The sequence below is a fragment of the Abramis brama genome (assembly GCF_963993115.1).
Source record: "Abramis brama genome assembly, chromosome: 4".
Taxonomy (NCBI): domain Eukaryota; kingdom Metazoa; phylum Chordata; class Actinopteri; order Cypriniformes; family Leuciscidae; genus Abramis; species Abramis brama.
This window is the reverse complement of record NC_139966.1, coordinates 43,107,428-43,123,846: the sequence shown is the minus strand read 5'-3', so window position 1 is coordinate 43,123,846 and position 16,419 is coordinate 43,107,428. Positions and strand designations below refer to the sequence as shown.

Below are 16,419 nucleotides of genomic sequence, written 5' to 3'. Positions count from 1 at the left end.
CTTAGAACCTCGCCGGAGGTGGTACGAAAAAAAGTACCTGGAAGCAGGTACAGGTACAACTTTTACACAGTGGAAAACCAAACAGAGCCGAGGCGAGCTGGTACTGTGTAGTGGAAAATCTGTGGGTGTGAAAGTAGTGAGTGGATGTGCTCTTCTATCTCTGGTCAAGGTTCACTCATGCAGCTCAGGTGGGAGTGAATCTGTTAGTAGCTGCATGTTTGTTCAGCCTTATAAAGCTACTTTAAGAAGCTAATACAGGGAGTTCTTAAATAGTTTACTCTGCAATATCGGCTCATTCATCGCATTCTATAAATATAAAAAAAAAATCTTGACTCATGATCTTATAGCACGATAAAAGGTACATTAAAAGACCACTAGAGAGAATGTCTTAAAGAAGCATTCATCCAAGTAATAATTTTTTTAATAAAATCAGTTATAAGTGGATCTTTTTCTTCTTCAAGACTATGATCTTGGGTAGTATAAGAGAAAACTGCAAAATCAACATGTACAACACATGAGACATGATAGAATAACATGTCAAATTATAGTTCAGACACTTCCTCCAAGTACAGACATCAGGTGACATCAAATACAACTTAATTGTATCATGCATGTCAAATGCGTGATATATATAGAACAAGCAAGCAAGTCACATTAAAGGAATATTAAGGTTTCAGTACAAGTTCGGCTCATTTGACAGACTTTGTGGCATAATGTTGGCTACCACAAAATTAATTTTCAGTTCCTCATTTTCTTTAAAAAGTCTCAAATCTGGGTTATAGAGAGGCAATGAAGTAAATCCATAAATGTTAAAATACTCACTTTTCCAAAAGTAAAGCTTTAAAATGACTGTAAAGAATATGCATGTTAAAATGATTTTAGTATGGTGAAAAAACAAAACACAATAGAGAAATATACAATTAAATCACACTTTTCAGTGTAGTTATATCCAATTGTACAACTTTGGCACCGACAACGCAATGCTGTAAACTATGAAACCCTAAAACGACTGTAAAAATAATAAAAAAATCTTTACAGCTCAAATAATACATACGTTTATATGATTTAATACAACGTGCTTTTATAAAATTATAAGGTTCACATTTATGCTTTTAAATCTTTTAAAATTTGTCTCCATTTACTTCTATTTTAAGTGCCTCACTCACTGTAATGTTTTCACTGTAACCTTTTAACATAAAAAAAGGGATAAGTTGAATTTATTTTCTTGTAGTAATTATCATTATGTCACAAGTGTACTAAGAAACTACAAAAAGTACTGTGCCTATATGAAAAGAGCTTGATGCTTAAAATCGTCCTCACTAACCAATTCTTTTAAGTCAAATTATCAACCTGACTCATTTCTGGCTTACTGTAAGATTGTCAGACACTATGAATTTAAGAGCTGGCTCATGTCCTGAGGAGAGATCGGGCCATATCTAGACATTCTGTACAAACTAAGGAGGCTAAGAAGGTCAGATTGAGTCGTGCGTAGATCATATTGTTCTCTCTTGAGTGTTCAATAACATCTGCACTGGTCGAAATGTACATATGTACCCCCCCCCCTCCCCGCCACACAGAACCCAGCCCGCCTTTGACACATCCCAGACCCCCCCCCTCACTCCCTTTCTATCACAAATACACCCTCATTTACTACCGTAACAGACACACAAAATTGGGAGTGACAGTCAACCGTGGCAGGATGCATGCTGTGTGCCGCTGATGTAATTCCCTTTTGCTTCCTCTTGGTGCTTAACCTTAATACACCTCCCACATCCCAACTCAGCTTATAAATACAAAAAAAAGGGATGCTGCTCCCATTAAGAGAGTCCGACTTCATAGACATGGACAATATGTATGTTTAAGTGGACGTCTGGCATACAGTAGATGCACCCTTTCTTGACTGGGGGATTTCAATTTGACATAACTCTAAACTGGAACTGACAGGTAAGACTTCGTAATCAACTTATACAAATAGGTATTTCAGTATAAACAACAATGGACAAGAAATGTATTTATTCAGATAGTCTTAAATAAATGTGGGGTTTCATTTACCATCAATACTGTTTGATATTATAGTGCAACTGATTAAGAATAAGAGGCTTCAAGATAAGGTTTTCTATTGTATTCGTACTTACGGTTCTCAAATGTGAGGGAAAGACTGGTGGACACAAACCTCCTTATTCAGAGTGGGAGATTGGATCCCTCCCCAATTTCTGGAAGGGTTTCTAATGTCAATGGGTTCAGTGATCTTAGTGCAGACCTAGAAGAGCTGGTCTACTGAACACGGCCAGAGAAAAGGAGAAGGGCTCTTTTGGTCTGTCCGATCAGATTGTTCTGACACAGGAGAGACAAGATCCTCTGCTTTGCTTATCTGGATTAGCCATCCTACAAAAATAAAGAAATAAAATGAACAAGTGACGGTAGGTAGAAAAACTACAATAAACTAATTAATGCATAACTCTCAGCAAATCCAAATGAATCTGAATGAATCTGAAATCTAAAAAATCTGCTTTTTTTCTCTAACAGATAAGATACAACACACAAGAATTTACAGATAAACAATCAGGCAATATGATGGATGAGTGTTTTCATGAAAAAGATTACCTCGTGTCACGCCGTATCTACTCAAACAGCATCTTTGACCAGGTCCATGAGAGACAAGACCAAGAGATCCAGAGTTTACGAGAACGGCTGAGCAGAACCTGCGGGTGAGTAAATGTGGAACTCACATCTAGTGTTTTCACCTGCATTGTGATATTAATTGAATTTTCCACAGATGCACTGATAAATGGGCTGTTCAGAAGATAAAGGGGCTTCTGCCAATTCTAGAATGGCTTCCTAAATACCCAGTCAAGCAATGGTTACCCAGTGACGTTGTCTCTGGAGTCAGCACAGGTCTAGTGTGCTGTTTACAAGGTAAGATAGACTCTGTGAACAAAACACCATATTAACTTAATACTGCAATGATGCTACTTTAAAGATGTAATTGCTTTCTGTTGTTGAACAGGTGTGGCTTATGCATTGCTGGCCTCTGTAGCTCCAGTCTATGGACTCTACTCTGCGTTTTTTCCAATTCTCACATACTTTGTGCTGGGAACATCCAGACACATCTCTGTGGGTAGGTCTATGTCTTTATTAATAAATCTTTCAAGTGGTATCAAATAAAAGATACTACTATACTGCTTACTGCATACTACTTACCATTTAATGCAAATCAGTATGCAATACGGTATGTAACGTTAAATGCTTAACACAGTAGCTACTACTACATTATGTGATCTTGATAAATTGCATGTTTTATTCTGTAAAAATGACATGCAGCTAGCATCTTGTAATTTTACTTAATTGTTAGAAATTCAATTAAATATTGATTCAAGAAAACATATATAATATTACTTTTGGTTAATTTATAATGGAAGTTCAAGTTCGGTACAGTATTCTGTACCAGTGTGCACTGATGTATACAAATGTAGTAAGCATATTTTATGCATATAGAATATGTGCATACTGAATAAATAGTAAGGGTAGTATGCAACATTTTCTTGTCATTCTCTTATTTGCCTCTATACGCCATTTAGGTCCATTCCCTGTCACCTGTCTGATGGTGGGCTCTGTAGTTTTGACCTTAGCGCCCGATGAGCACTTTCTGCGTTCAGCGAACATAACAGCTGTGAATGAGACAGTGACAGATGAAAGATTAATGGAGGTGGATGTAGAGGCCAGAGAGGCCCAGAGAATCATGGTGGCTTGTACTATGACAATGTTGGTTGGATTATTCCAGGTAAAAAGTCACAACATTCAAAATTAAAAAATGTGATACAGCTAAAATAAACAACATTTCAGTATTGTAATATTTAATTTGTATACTTGCATACTTCAAGCATATTGGAGGCAGAAATCTGCACTTTTGTAGAAATGTATTCTTAAGCATCAGACAGCAGTATTATCATTTAATATCAAGGTGGTGTGCTGCAACTCAAATATGTTTTGCTTATTCTCAGGTGGCTATGGGGCTGATGCAGGTGGGCTTTCTAGTCAGGTATCTCTCAGACCCACTGGTAGGCGGCTTCACCACTGCTGCTGCCTTTCATGTCTTCATATCTCAGATTAAAACCATCCTGTCTGTTCCTACCCACAACTATAATGGATTCTTCTCCTTTGCTTATGTAAGTCTCTTACATTTTCTCTTACATCTTATTAATATCACAAACACACCTATCTCAGCTTGAAGAACCTGCACATATATATATATATATATATATATATATATATACATATATATATATACATATACATATATACATATACATATACATATATTACATATATATATATATTACATATATATATATATATTACATATATATATATATTACATATATATATATATATATATATTACATATATATATATATATTACATATATATATATTACATATATATATATATATTACATATATATATATATATATACATATACATATATATATATACATATACATATATATATATACATATACATATATACATATATACATATACATATATATATACATATACATATATATATATACATATATATATATACATATATATATACATATATATATATACATATACATATATATATATACATATATATATATATATATATATACACACACATTTTTGTTTTTTCCAATAGTTCTTTTTTCCATATTAAATTTTACTAGTGAATTTTTGCTTTGCTATGTTTAATTTCCACAATTTACATAACATTTTATATAATGATATTTTAATTAATGATGATAATAATAATAATAATAATTATTATTATTAATTATAAATAAAAATAAGTATTAATATTATATTATTATTACATTGTATTATTAAAAAAAAAATCTACACATCTAGACTCTTATTGATGTAGGTAGGAACATCAACCAAACGAACATTGCAGACCTGATCGCTGGACTTCTAACAATCTTCATTGTTATGGCTGTGAAAGAAATCAACACAAAATTTCAGCATAAAATCCCACTGCCGATTCCCATAGAAGTGATTGTGGTATGTACAGTTTTCCCACAATTGTCCTATACAAGTCTCAAACCACAGACTAAGCCTGTATTCTCGGACATTTGATGATTTTTTTTTATTTTTTATAATGATTGCCATTACCTCTCACTCTTTTGATCTGATAGACAGTGATAGCTTCTGCAATCTCTCATGTGATGGACCTGAAGTCTCAGTACGGCGCCAGCATTGTCCACAGCCTCCCGAGGGGGTAAGAGCACATCCTGTGGCACTTCCTGCTTCCTGATGAGGGCTGGGTGCACATTCAGTCACTTTATATTGACATACTATTATTATTGTCCCTGTAAAGATTTTCAACAGAAATGCTATCTCCAGAACAATGACACTGACAGACAGTTTGAAAGCCTTGTCCAATAATAACATTAAACGGTTATTATTACATCCTACCTACATCAATCAGAGACGACAGCATAAATACAAAAGGCTCACAGTACAAGTACAGTGTGCAAAACCGTTGTGTGAATCTATAGTAACTACTGACCATGTGTCTGCTTGTTTCTCCACAGGTTTGCACCGGCACAGCCACCAAATATAGCACTTATCGGGAATATTTTGGGCTCTAGTTTTTCTACAGCAGTGGTTGGTTATGCAGTTGCAGTCTCAGTGGCAAAAGTCTATGCAGCAAAACATGATTACACAGTCGATGGCAACCAGGTATACAAAAATAGTGTGTGAGTGTGTCTCTGACATTGCAAATATGCTTTTGTCTGATGGATAGTGGGTCCACAATGCTAAAAGCACATAATAAAATGCAACGAACCATAGAGTCATACAAGGTAAAGTACATTATAACACTTAAATGGTTTGTGCTTTGAATGTGTCAAGACCAGCTGAGAACTACTGCTTTAGTTGGTTTCTTTCATGAAATGTGCCATTAACAAGTACTGGGGAAGTACATTTGCAAGGGTGCTTGTGTGAGTGTGAAGTATAAGTGTCAGCGCAACACTCTCCCACAGATGGAGAAATTACGAGGGAGAGACAGAAAGAACGAGTTGGCCTTTTAAGGTCACTTTCACCTGTCAGAATAGAATGTTGCAAATTTGAGTTTGCAACAGCGGCTGATATCATTTCTAAACCCGGCAGTGTAACAGAGTTTAATTTTTTGAGAACTGTAAACAAAACAAAACCTCAAAGATTCTAATTGGGTGTCAGTTCTAAATTGATTTGCATACAGGTTTGTGATTGGTCTTCAAATGTAAGATTTTTCTTTTTGTTTTTTTCTCCTTTGTTCCAAAGGGTAAAGGTAAATTGCTGGTGTTTAATTCTAACAAACTGATACAGACTGATTATAAACCACCTGATATGGCTTACTACACCTCTATTCCCATTAGGAGCTGATAGCTTTTGGCGTCAGCAACATTTTCGGAGGATGTTTATCAAGCTTTGTGGCCAGCACTGCACTGTCACGGACTGCAGTACAGGAAAGCACAGGGGGGAAGAGTCAGGTAAAATGTGTGTGTGTGTGTGTGTGTTTGTGTAAATACAGTACTACTACCCAGATTTAACTGTTCTCTCTTCTCATTGTTGCAGGTTGCTGGTATCATCTCAGCTCTGATGGTGATGATAGTGATCTTGGCCCTTGGGCCCTTTCTTCAGCCTCTGCAGAAGGTGTAGTAGAGGAACCTAATGTTTTAATAGAAAAAAGAACAGTTCACAATGTCTTTCACTACAAAAAAAACATTTAATACAGCCAAAATACATCACTCAAATCATCCCTTTCTGTCCCGCAGTCAGTGCTAGCTGCCATTGTTATAGCCAACCTGAAGGGCATGTTCATGCAGATCTCTGAAGTGCCTGTACTCTGGAGACAGAACAGGACAGACTGTGTAAGTACACAAGACTTAAGATATGCATGACTGTGTACAAGGGTTTCTCTAAGCTAATTGTGTTTTGAGGTCATAATATTTATCAACGAATTGAATCATGTGAATCATTTTGGTTTATTTGTATAAAATGAGATTATATCGCAGCAGTCTGTGTCTGAGATGAGTGCATGTGAATCCTCATTCATCTGCAGCTCATCTGGATAGCTACTTGCCTGGCCTCCATCGTGCTGGGTTTAGATGTGGGCCTGCTGGCTGGTCTGGTGTTTGAGATGGGCACAGTTGTGGTCAGAACACAGTTGTAAGTAGCATTAAAGTGTGTTTGAGATTAATGTACTGAATGAATGAATGAATGAATGAAGCATTTATATAGCACTTTTGGTAACACTTTATTTTACAGTGTCCTTGTTACATATGTTACATGTACTTACCATAGTAATAACAGTAAATTATACATAAGTACATGCAACTAACCCTCAACCAAATCATAATCTAACCCTATAGTAAGTACATGTAGTTGCTTAATATTACTCAGTACTTAAATATATAATTACACTGTAACAATGACACCTTAAAATAAAGTGTAACCGCACTTTTTTCGATTTAAAATGGGACCAGAGGTCTCTCCTCAACCACAACCACTGTACAAAAAAAGGTTAACATTTTTATTTGACAAAACAAATTCAACCCTTTTTTGTTTTATTTTGTTTCTTTCAGGGGGTTTGGTATATTTCTTGAGAAATGTGACAACTGTTCATCTGAATTAGTGCAGCTTGATGTTTATGATATAACTCAAACTATGATTTTAAATATTATCAACAATAAGGTCATCATATAAATGCTTGTTTTGCAATATTTAACAAAAGTTCAAGAATTATTAGAGAATAACTACTGTGAAATAGAAATTAGACATAGCAATTACATAATGGAAATAAATTGTGCAACATAAGTCTTGGTTTCTCTCGTTTTAATTCAGCCCTTCTTGTGCCAGCCTTGGAAATGTCCCAAACACTGATATCTACAAAAACATGAAAGACTACAAAAATGTAAAATACAATTTTTTTTTATCACTTACTACAATTCATGCTTATGGTTATCTAAAATAACAAGGTATTTCCCAAAATTTTCAGATTGCTGAAATTCCTGGGATTAAGATTTTCAAGTGCAAATCACCTATTTATTTTGCAAATATTGATTACTTCAAAGAAAAGTTGAGAGATGAGGTAAGTTTACTTTTTGCTCAAATTCTAAATTCAGAAAATCTGAAATGAACTACTGTATAAGACATGATTTGTGGTTTGTGGCGTGCTTTGACGCTTAAAGTTTTTTTTGTGAGTCTTACAGGTGGGGTTTGATGCAGTGCGGGTGTTCAAGAAAAGAAACAAAGCTTTGAAAAAGATCCACAAGCTCATTAAAAAAGGAAAACTACAAGCTACAGAGGTACTTTGCGCACAACAGTTTTCAGCAAAGTATTTGCAATACTGTGCGTTTGACGTACGTTTAAAACTTTTAGCAATTCATTGCAATTTAAAGCCTATTTTCACTGACCTGATTCATGACCTTTCCCATATCTGATGTCCTTCACAGAATGGTTTGGTACCAGTGGCCTCACTGGGAGTAGAAAACAAAGCCTTTGAAAACCAGCAGGGTCCTGAGCTGGAGGAGGACGCGTCTCAGCCAGATTCAGAGGTGAAGGTCCAGGTAGACTGGAGGTCTGAGCTGCCCGTCGGTGTGTCAGTGCCCAGGGTCCATATTCACAGCCTGGTTGTGGACTTCTCAGCCGTCTCATTCCTGGACGTGGTAGCAGCCAAGTCTCTCAAACTGGTGCGCCATCTTTATTGCTCTTTGCTGTCATGGTTTTACTTCAGTAATGCATAGCCAAAATCTGAGGGTGACCCTCAAATCCTTTCAAAGCTGAATGACTTTCTATCTTCTGCAGAACACAAATGTCCATACAATGAAAGTCAGTGGGGTCCAATGTTGTTTTGAAACACATTGTATTGACAAAAACATTTGAAACATTCTTTAAAATACCTTATGGCTGTAAGTATTCCTTTAAAAAGTAGCTAATTTGTCATTTCACATCTTCGCAGGTCGTAAAGGAATTCATACGAATTGGGGTTAGCGTCTATATCGCAGGCTGTGATGGTAAGGCCTGGCTCTATAACAACATGTTGATACAAGCTGTGCCAAACTCCAGCCTGATAATGGCAGGTTTGGAAACAGTGAATAACCTAAAGGGTCCTCGTGTCACAGGTGAGCTTGTCAGGAGAATGGAGGCCCTGTCCTTCTTTGATGAGGAGGTTACCAGAGACCTTCTCTTCCTCTCGGTCCATGACGCCATTCTCTTCATCAAGCTGGAAACCTCCAGTGGAAATGAGCAGGATCCATTAGCTGAGACGGTAAAATTAATAGCATTAATTTGATTTTTTAGCTTGAGAGGAGACTGAATAGACAGAATATTTTGTGTTCTCAATGCAACAATACTTTTCTGTAGTGTAGGGTAGTTCTTCGACATGACAGCAGTTCTATGTGTAAATTGTCTCATAATGAAGCTGCTAATGACTCTGGCCTAACTTGGTGATAACATAAATTTGGGAGGTGGCTAATAAATTCCTTGTCAGTTCATCCACCTTATTTTAAATGTAAGAGAGGGTGCAGGCATTTGTAACTTGAATGTGCGTGGCTTCCGGTGTCGTCCACTTCTAGTTATTTCAGCTGTACAAAAACTTTTATGCTGCTTGATATTAACAGTAACAGTATTTGTTATCATATCATTTTAATTTATGATAGGTTTGTAGAGCAAATAGTTTTCCATTTACGGCACCTTGTTATTCTTCTAGTCATTTACTTATAATGGCTAATGATTCAGAAGTCTCACACAGAAAATAGCTAAAAAATGTATCACAGTTTGCACAAAAATATCAATTTTCAACATGGATAACAAGAAATTCTGAGTACCAAATCATGTGACGCTGAAGACTGGAGTAATAGCTTCAGAAAATTTTGCTTTTCAATCACATGACATACCATCAAGTATTTTAAATTCTAATAAGATTTCACAATATTACAGTTTTTACTGTATTTTTGATCAGATAAATGCAGCCTTGGTGAGCATAAGAAACTTTAAAAAAAATACATCTTACAACCTCAAACTTATTTGTAGTAAAGTATTCTGTGCATATAGAAATTCCCAATACAGTGCACAGTGTACATACTGTAAAATTAATATGATTAGTATGTTAATACGCCATTCTGAAGACACTGTTTATATATGTTAAGATTTTACAGTTGCAAGATGACAAAGAGCCACTTCCATTTACTGAAGATGAGGACCTGATTGAGACCTATGACAACCAACATTTGGTGAGCATCCCAGATCTTTTATATTATCAGATAACTCAGTTTAGCAACCCACCAAACAAGTGTTTCTCTTCCATGTCTAGGCTATTCATGGACTTTCAAACTGAGAAAAACTCCCCGTATTCAGTCGCTGGGAAAGACAGTCATCGTCTTCCTATTCATTTGCTGATAATGAGTCAGGAGACGTTTACCTTTGTCCAGGGAGGACTAGAAAAATAACTAAATAACTGAAGTTAAAAAACATTAAGGGCTTTCATTTTTACAGCCTTATTTTTGAGGCAAATGCCAATCAGCACAATACAGGATGTTCATCCCGTGGAGGCCTGTTCATCAATATGGACAGCAGAAGAAGGATTTTATCTCTTTTTGATAAAACAAACATATATTTATTGCTAAGAACTGATCACTGAAAATCTTAAAGCAGAAGAACATTTAATATTTGTAAATAAATCACCTGGGAAATAACATTTTAGTGTGTCTCTGTGTGCTTTATTAGTCTACTAACCCTGATTTGTTCTTGGGATGTCACTGTGGTCAGATACTTAAAAAAACTCTGTTACCTACTTTTTTGGGGGGGGTTTGTGACACATTATGAGTAATGTAAAACCGAGCGAGTCAAATATAATATTTCCTGTGTTGATGTATTTTCTATTAAAACAAGAAGTTGGGGTGGAGCGTATCGGGCTCATTACTTTTTAAAAAAAAAAGAACCAATAGCCTTTAGTTTACATAACTGCGTGAATCATGATTTGCTAATTGGTATTGGGTAAGTGGTATTGGGGGAAGGGCAGTTTCATTCTAGAGAGCATCTGATTGGACAAAAATTTGCAGCATAAGTCATCAATTTTTGTTGGTCTATTTTCCTAGAAGAAAAAGATTAAAGTTTAAATGCTAAAAGTTAATTTTGTCAACATGTCTGTTTGCTCTGACCTCAAAGCAAACAGACATGGGCTAAATGCCACACGTCCAACTTTGCTAAACAGTGTTAAACATGATGCATGAAAAAAAATGGACCTGTCTAGACCATCATCTCTATAAAATGATCGGAATTTTCCACACACATACACAGAAGGGGATAGATAGACCTTGCTGTTTACCTAAGATGAAACAAATTACAAGCTCAACAAAAAAAGCACTTGTTTAATTTCTGTTGACATTCCTGTGTTGCTCTATCTGGAGGTCTTTTGTGTACTTTAAACATTTGGTAACCGTAACTGAGCGCATTAAACACCCAAGGACATGGGTGCCTTAAACACACACATCCCTGGCTACTCACTGACTGACTGACTCTGGCTTTCTAAGGTACGTTTACGCATTGAGCGTCTCCTATGATCTTTAATATTAGTATTAGAGTATAATTCAACTTAACATGAGAATGCACAGTAAAAGATGAACAGTAAGTGGTAAACATAATTTAGGCATAAATCACAGAATCAAAAGTTCGCTTCTACGTCAATAACACACCTTTCCTAATAAATGTATCACTATTTAATTGTTAACGCAATTATGTTGTATTGTGTGTCGTTGGCTAACGTCAGGGAAAGTTAAAATAGACTGATTAATTACTGTGGTGAGGATTGCCACCTTATCTACAAAGATCACACAGTGATCTCTTTGATAATTATTATGGCTCTAGGTGTAAAGTCTATGCTGTAAAAATCTAGTGTACTGATAAATAATTTTTCCCCTCAGTGATGATGACGCATAGAAAACGTAATGATAACAATACAAGGACAAAAAAATTACATTTAAAACAGGACAAACACATAAAATGTATATTCAATATAATTTATATGAAGTATAAAAATGTATTATATATATATAAAAATGTTAATGTAAATGTTACTGTCTCATGCATTATTATATTTATCTGTATTATATACTAACGTTAAACAAATTTGGATTCTGTATGATAAAAAAAAAAAAAGAAATAATGCTTTTATAAGGATGCATTAAAAATGATTTAAACTGACAGAAAATTCAATTATAATGTATAATAAACGCTGTTCTTTTGAACCTTCTATTCATCAGAGAATCCATAAAAAATTAAGCAGTACAACTGTTTGAAACATTGATAATAATAATAAATGTTTCTTGAGCAGCAAATCATCATTTTAGAATGATTTTTGAAGGATCATGTGACTCTGAAGACTGGAGTAATGATGCTGAAAATTCAGCTTTATTTATTAGGAATAAATTACATTTTAAAATACATCAAAATAGAAAATAGTTATTTTAAATTGCAATTACATTTCACAATATTATATATATATATATATATATATTTTTTTTTTTTTTTTAAATATATATAAATATATAAATTCTTTTTCTTGTTTAACTGCTTGCAGAGTGTGTGGTCAACAAGCGTATCAATGTAGATCATCAAGCTGGAATATAACCCAAGATATCAAGCACATCTTTTCACTGATAAAAAGTGGTTGTACCTGAGCTCACATTGGAATATCATGTAAAATGTAGTCTTCAGTGTAGCAGACACATCTCAAACCTCTTATATCAAAGAGCTGCCAGTTCTGATGCAAGCTACTGGACCTGAAGAAAACAGAAGCATAAACTAATTTGATGATAAAAGCTGCAGGTTCAGATGTAAGAGAAGGGCTGGATCTTCTCATTCAGAATTTGATTAGGACATGATGACCAAATATTTACTTCTGGAGAAATAATGAAAACAACAAAACATATACACAATACATAACTAATCCATAAGAAATAGGGTTGAAAATGTATAACTTGACATTTTGTTGACTGTATTTTACAAACTGTATTTCCTAACTGTATTATGTCATTTAATTATATAATGTTAATATACCTTTAAAAGTTGTGTTTTATTGTGTTTTGGTTCTGTTCCTCTTCCCTGTTATTGTATGTTGACCTAGTTTCCTAGTGTGTGCCAGTTAGTTATATTGATTTAGTTTACCTGTTGTTAATTTAGTTTCCTTGTTAACCCCTGCGTGTTGAGGCCCTGTGTTTTAGTTTCTTCTTGTCAGTTATCTTTTGCGTTTTATGTGGTTAGTGTTCTATTGTTTTTCTCCAGAAAATTCCAGTAAGCATTCCTTTTTTAGAAAAAAATCATAAAGAATAACTACTAGGTGGCAGGTGCACCTAGAGCTAGCTAGCATGTTAGCTTAGCACACCATCAATACACGACAATATATGAGATTAAAACCATGTTTGTGCTCCAAACTTACTTTATAACGCAAGTCGAGTGTTTTAAATAATCTTCTGTGATCTAATTTGGCTTCAGATAAAAAAATCAGACAGAAAATATATTATTTTATAGTTTTCTGCACGATGATAAAGTCTATATCGATTAGCATTACGTTATAAATATAATCTATTACTATGAAAATACCTGACATGGCTCGAAGAACACAGGTAACTCAAATATCATTGCAATCATATTTATTGTCTTCAAAACATCTTTATCTGCATGTTACAGCGCGATTTCTGTTAGCTGTGTGTGACGTCCTGGAATGTCACGTGATTATGGCACTTCTTCATGTGTTCCATATATGGACTATACTGTGCACAGGGCGGCGAGGGCGCCCTCAGGCTGCTGGTATGGATTGAAAACACAGTACATCACTATGAAGCGCTCATAATTATTACATCGACGCATTTGGGTATAAATTCAATAAATATTATTCCTGTCTATAGAAATCTGATGTAAACCTATGAGAATCTATCAATATTTCTCCAAATCTGCACATTTTTGAGCTAAAGCCCTGAGGGACGTTGTTTTGTGAATCGCTGTCATGACGACAGCACGGAGTTTTTTTTGAATGAAACGGCTGACGCGCATAATTCATATTAAAGGTATCTACTCATTTTTTTATTTCATAACTCCTGACACAAATTAAGAAATAACTGTCACTATAAGTTTCTCAGAATAAAATAGTGGTCAAATACTGAAACTTGAGTCATATCTTTTTAATGATGTATAGTTTGTAAAGGTATAACATTAAATCTGATAGTAACTTTGAACTAAAAAAAAAAAAAAAAAAAAAACGCTTCAGTGCGCCCGCGCATTGGCAACGGTTAACAGGTTAATTAAAATTGCTACTACTTTTTAGTGTACACACACACACACAAGACGCCCGCATCCAAAGGTTCTGAATGCCGACCACTGAAGCAACAAAAATAGCATAGTGATAAATATATGAATGTGACATCACTAATTATACACAGTTAAAGAAATGGAAGTAATTTGGATAGAATGAAAAGAATTTATAAAAGAATGATGCAATGTTTTACAGAGAATCACATGAGAATGAAACCCCAAGCTAAATTACTTCATTACAGTTACCATGAATTATGTGTCATACTTGTCATTCTTTTCATTTCAGGTAACAGGAAGTTTGCCGTTCAAAGAATGAACCTTCAGACTGTACAAATTGTACTTTCATTCAGCACTGAATTCATTAGGCATCAGAATATGACATGTATACAATAACAGAACGCCACTCTGATGCAGCATATGTACACAATAACTAGTGAACTTAGTGAACTAGTGTTTTTGGTGTCATAGCTGATACATTATCAATTAGTTTGGCATGACTGAAATGCTGTTTTGACCAATCGGCATCCAAGACCAGAACTAATATAAATAAAAATAAATATATATCAATATCAATACATGATATACAATTTTTTTTACTTTTAGATCAACATTTTTTGACACAATAGAAAAAGAACAAACGAATAGTTTGCACATTATATTTGCAGTATCAAAAGATTTTGCCATGAGGTGATGACAGGAAGAAATTGATAAGCAGACGGCTTTTGCCAAGTTTGTTATCAGAAAGAACAATGGTCAGGGATAAGGGGAGATGTGGCTGGCAATGTGAAGAAGATATCTTGATAACTGTTAATAATTACAAACATGATAAGTATAGCAATTTATAAACTGACACAGTTTTGAATATCTCAGATAGACCAGCGCAACTTTTGAAGCAACACAGGGACAGCAAACTGGGAATATTTAATACTCCACTGAACTGAGAACAGGTAGGATTAAAACAATGCAAAAATACACTATTGTTCAAAAGTTTGGGGTCTGTAAGGATGTTTTTGAAAAGAAGTCTCTTCTGTTCACCAAGGCTGCATTTATTTGATAAAAAATACAGTAAAAACAGTAATATTGTGAAATATTATTACAATTGAAAATAACTATTTTCTATTTTAATGTATTTTAAAATGTAATTTATTCCTAATAAATAAAGTTGAATTTTCCAGCCATTACTCTAGTCTTCAGAGTCACATAATCCTTCAAAAATCATTCTAAAATGCTGATTTGCTGCTCAAGAAACATTTCTGATTATTATCAATGTTGAAAACAGTTGTGTTTGTTTAATATTTTTGTGGAAACTGTGATACATTTTTTTCAGGATTCTTTGATGAAAACAAAGTTCTTAAGAACAGCATTTATTTTAAATATTTTTTCTTACAATGTAAAAGTCTTTACTGTCACATGATGCATCCTTGCTGAATACAAGTATTAATTTCTTCAAAAAAAATAAATAAAAATCTCGCTGACCCCAAGTTTAAATAAAATAAAAATAAAATAAAATAAAATAAAATAAAATAAATAAATAAATAAATAAATAAATAAATAAATAAATAAATAAAATAAAATAAAATAAAATAAAATAAAATAAAATAAAATAAAGTTAAATTGATGATGAAAATAAAGTAAATAAATTTAAGTGTTGTAATTCCATGGACAAAAATAAAATAAAATAAAATAAAATAAAATAAATAAAATAAAATAAAATAAAATAAAATAAAGTTAAATTGATGATGAAAATAAAGTAAATAAATTTAAGTGTTGTAATTCCATGGACAAAAATCATACATCGAAGGCAAAAACTATATATGATGTAAACAAAAATATAATAAAGATAAAAGTAAAAACTAAATTTATTGATTTTGTTGTTGATATTGTTATTGCTGGGATTAAATGTTAAAAAAAGATGGAGCTGCTGATCCCTACTGCAGATTATGACAACAGAAATGCTGACAAAAAGCCTAATTATAATGAATATGTTCATGTACAAGGAGTCAAGCATCTAAAATTGTGGAAATTTTTGAAACAGCTATCCTAGAGATATCAGGCTAAATGTGAATGTTACACACACATACT

The 16,419-nt window shown here is 34.0% G+C and overlaps 2 protein-coding genes and 1 long non-coding RNA gene across 9 annotated transcripts in view; 2 read left to right on the top strand and 1 right to left on the bottom strand.

Annotated features, from left to right (window-relative positions):
- The first annotated feature begins 1,834 nt into the window (after window positions 1-1,834).
- Window positions 1,835-10,707, top strand: slc26a4 (solute carrier family 26 member 4). 3 transcript variants are annotated; one of them, XM_084110641.1, is made up of 21 exons: window positions 2,282-2,420; window positions 2,527-2,708; window positions 2,777-2,916; window positions 3,008-3,118; window positions 3,579-3,781; window positions 4,002-4,166; window positions 4,894-5,046; window positions 5,181-5,263; window positions 5,580-5,727; window positions 6,405-6,518; window positions 6,604-6,681; window positions 6,804-6,899; window positions 7,091-7,197; window positions 7,873-7,942; window positions 8,027-8,119; window positions 8,241-8,336; window positions 8,484-8,720; window positions 8,990-9,044; window positions 9,153-9,298; window positions 10,179-10,262; window positions 10,343-10,707. In XM_084110641.1, exons 2-21 carry the CDS (start codon window positions 2,572-2,574, stop codon window positions 10,364-10,366), a joined length of 2,340 nt encoding a protein of 779 aa, XP_083966767.1. In that variant the 5' UTR covers window positions 2,282-2,420; window positions 2,527-2,571; the 3' UTR covers window positions 10,367-10,707. The 3 variants fall into 3 exon arrangements, with proteins under 3 accessions (XP_083966766.1, XP_083966767.1, XP_083966765.1); XM_084110640.1 differs by lacking the exon at window positions 2,282-2,420 and adding an exon at window positions 1,835-1,944 and having other exon boundaries at window positions 8,990-9,298; XM_084110639.1 differs by having other exon boundaries at window positions 8,990-9,298.
- Window positions 2,247-16,419, bottom strand: part of LOC311080605 — a 22,147-nt gene continuing 7,974 nt past the window's right edge. The window contains exons 5-11 of one of the 2 annotated variants that reach the window (XR_014605651.1): window positions 8,931-9,290; window positions 8,445-8,829; window positions 5,158-6,696; window positions 4,942-4,978; window positions 3,595-3,668; window positions 2,605-2,702; window positions 2,247-2,385 (exon numbers count right to left, since the gene is read on the bottom strand). This is a non-coding gene — a long non-coding RNA (uncharacterized lncRNA). The remainder of the gene's footprint in view (window positions 2,386-2,604; window positions 2,703-3,594; window positions 3,669-4,941; window positions 4,979-5,157; window positions 6,697-8,444; window positions 8,830-8,930; window positions 9,291-16,419) is intronic. The other variant, XR_014605652.1, reaches the window with a different exon arrangement.
- slc26a3.2 (solute carrier family 26 member 3, tandem duplicate 2) overlaps window positions 11,339-16,419 on the top strand; it is a 15,600-nt gene continuing 10,519 nt past the window's right edge. For 2 of the 4 annotated variants that reach the window (XM_084110645.1, XM_084110642.1), the window contains exon 1: window positions 11,339-11,561. The gene's annotated coding sequence lies outside the window, so the exon portion shown is untranslated. Of the gene's footprint in view, window positions 11,562-12,607; window positions 15,285-16,419 lie in introns of all 4 variants that reach the window. The other 2 variants (XM_084110644.1, XM_084110643.1) reach the window with 2 other exon arrangements.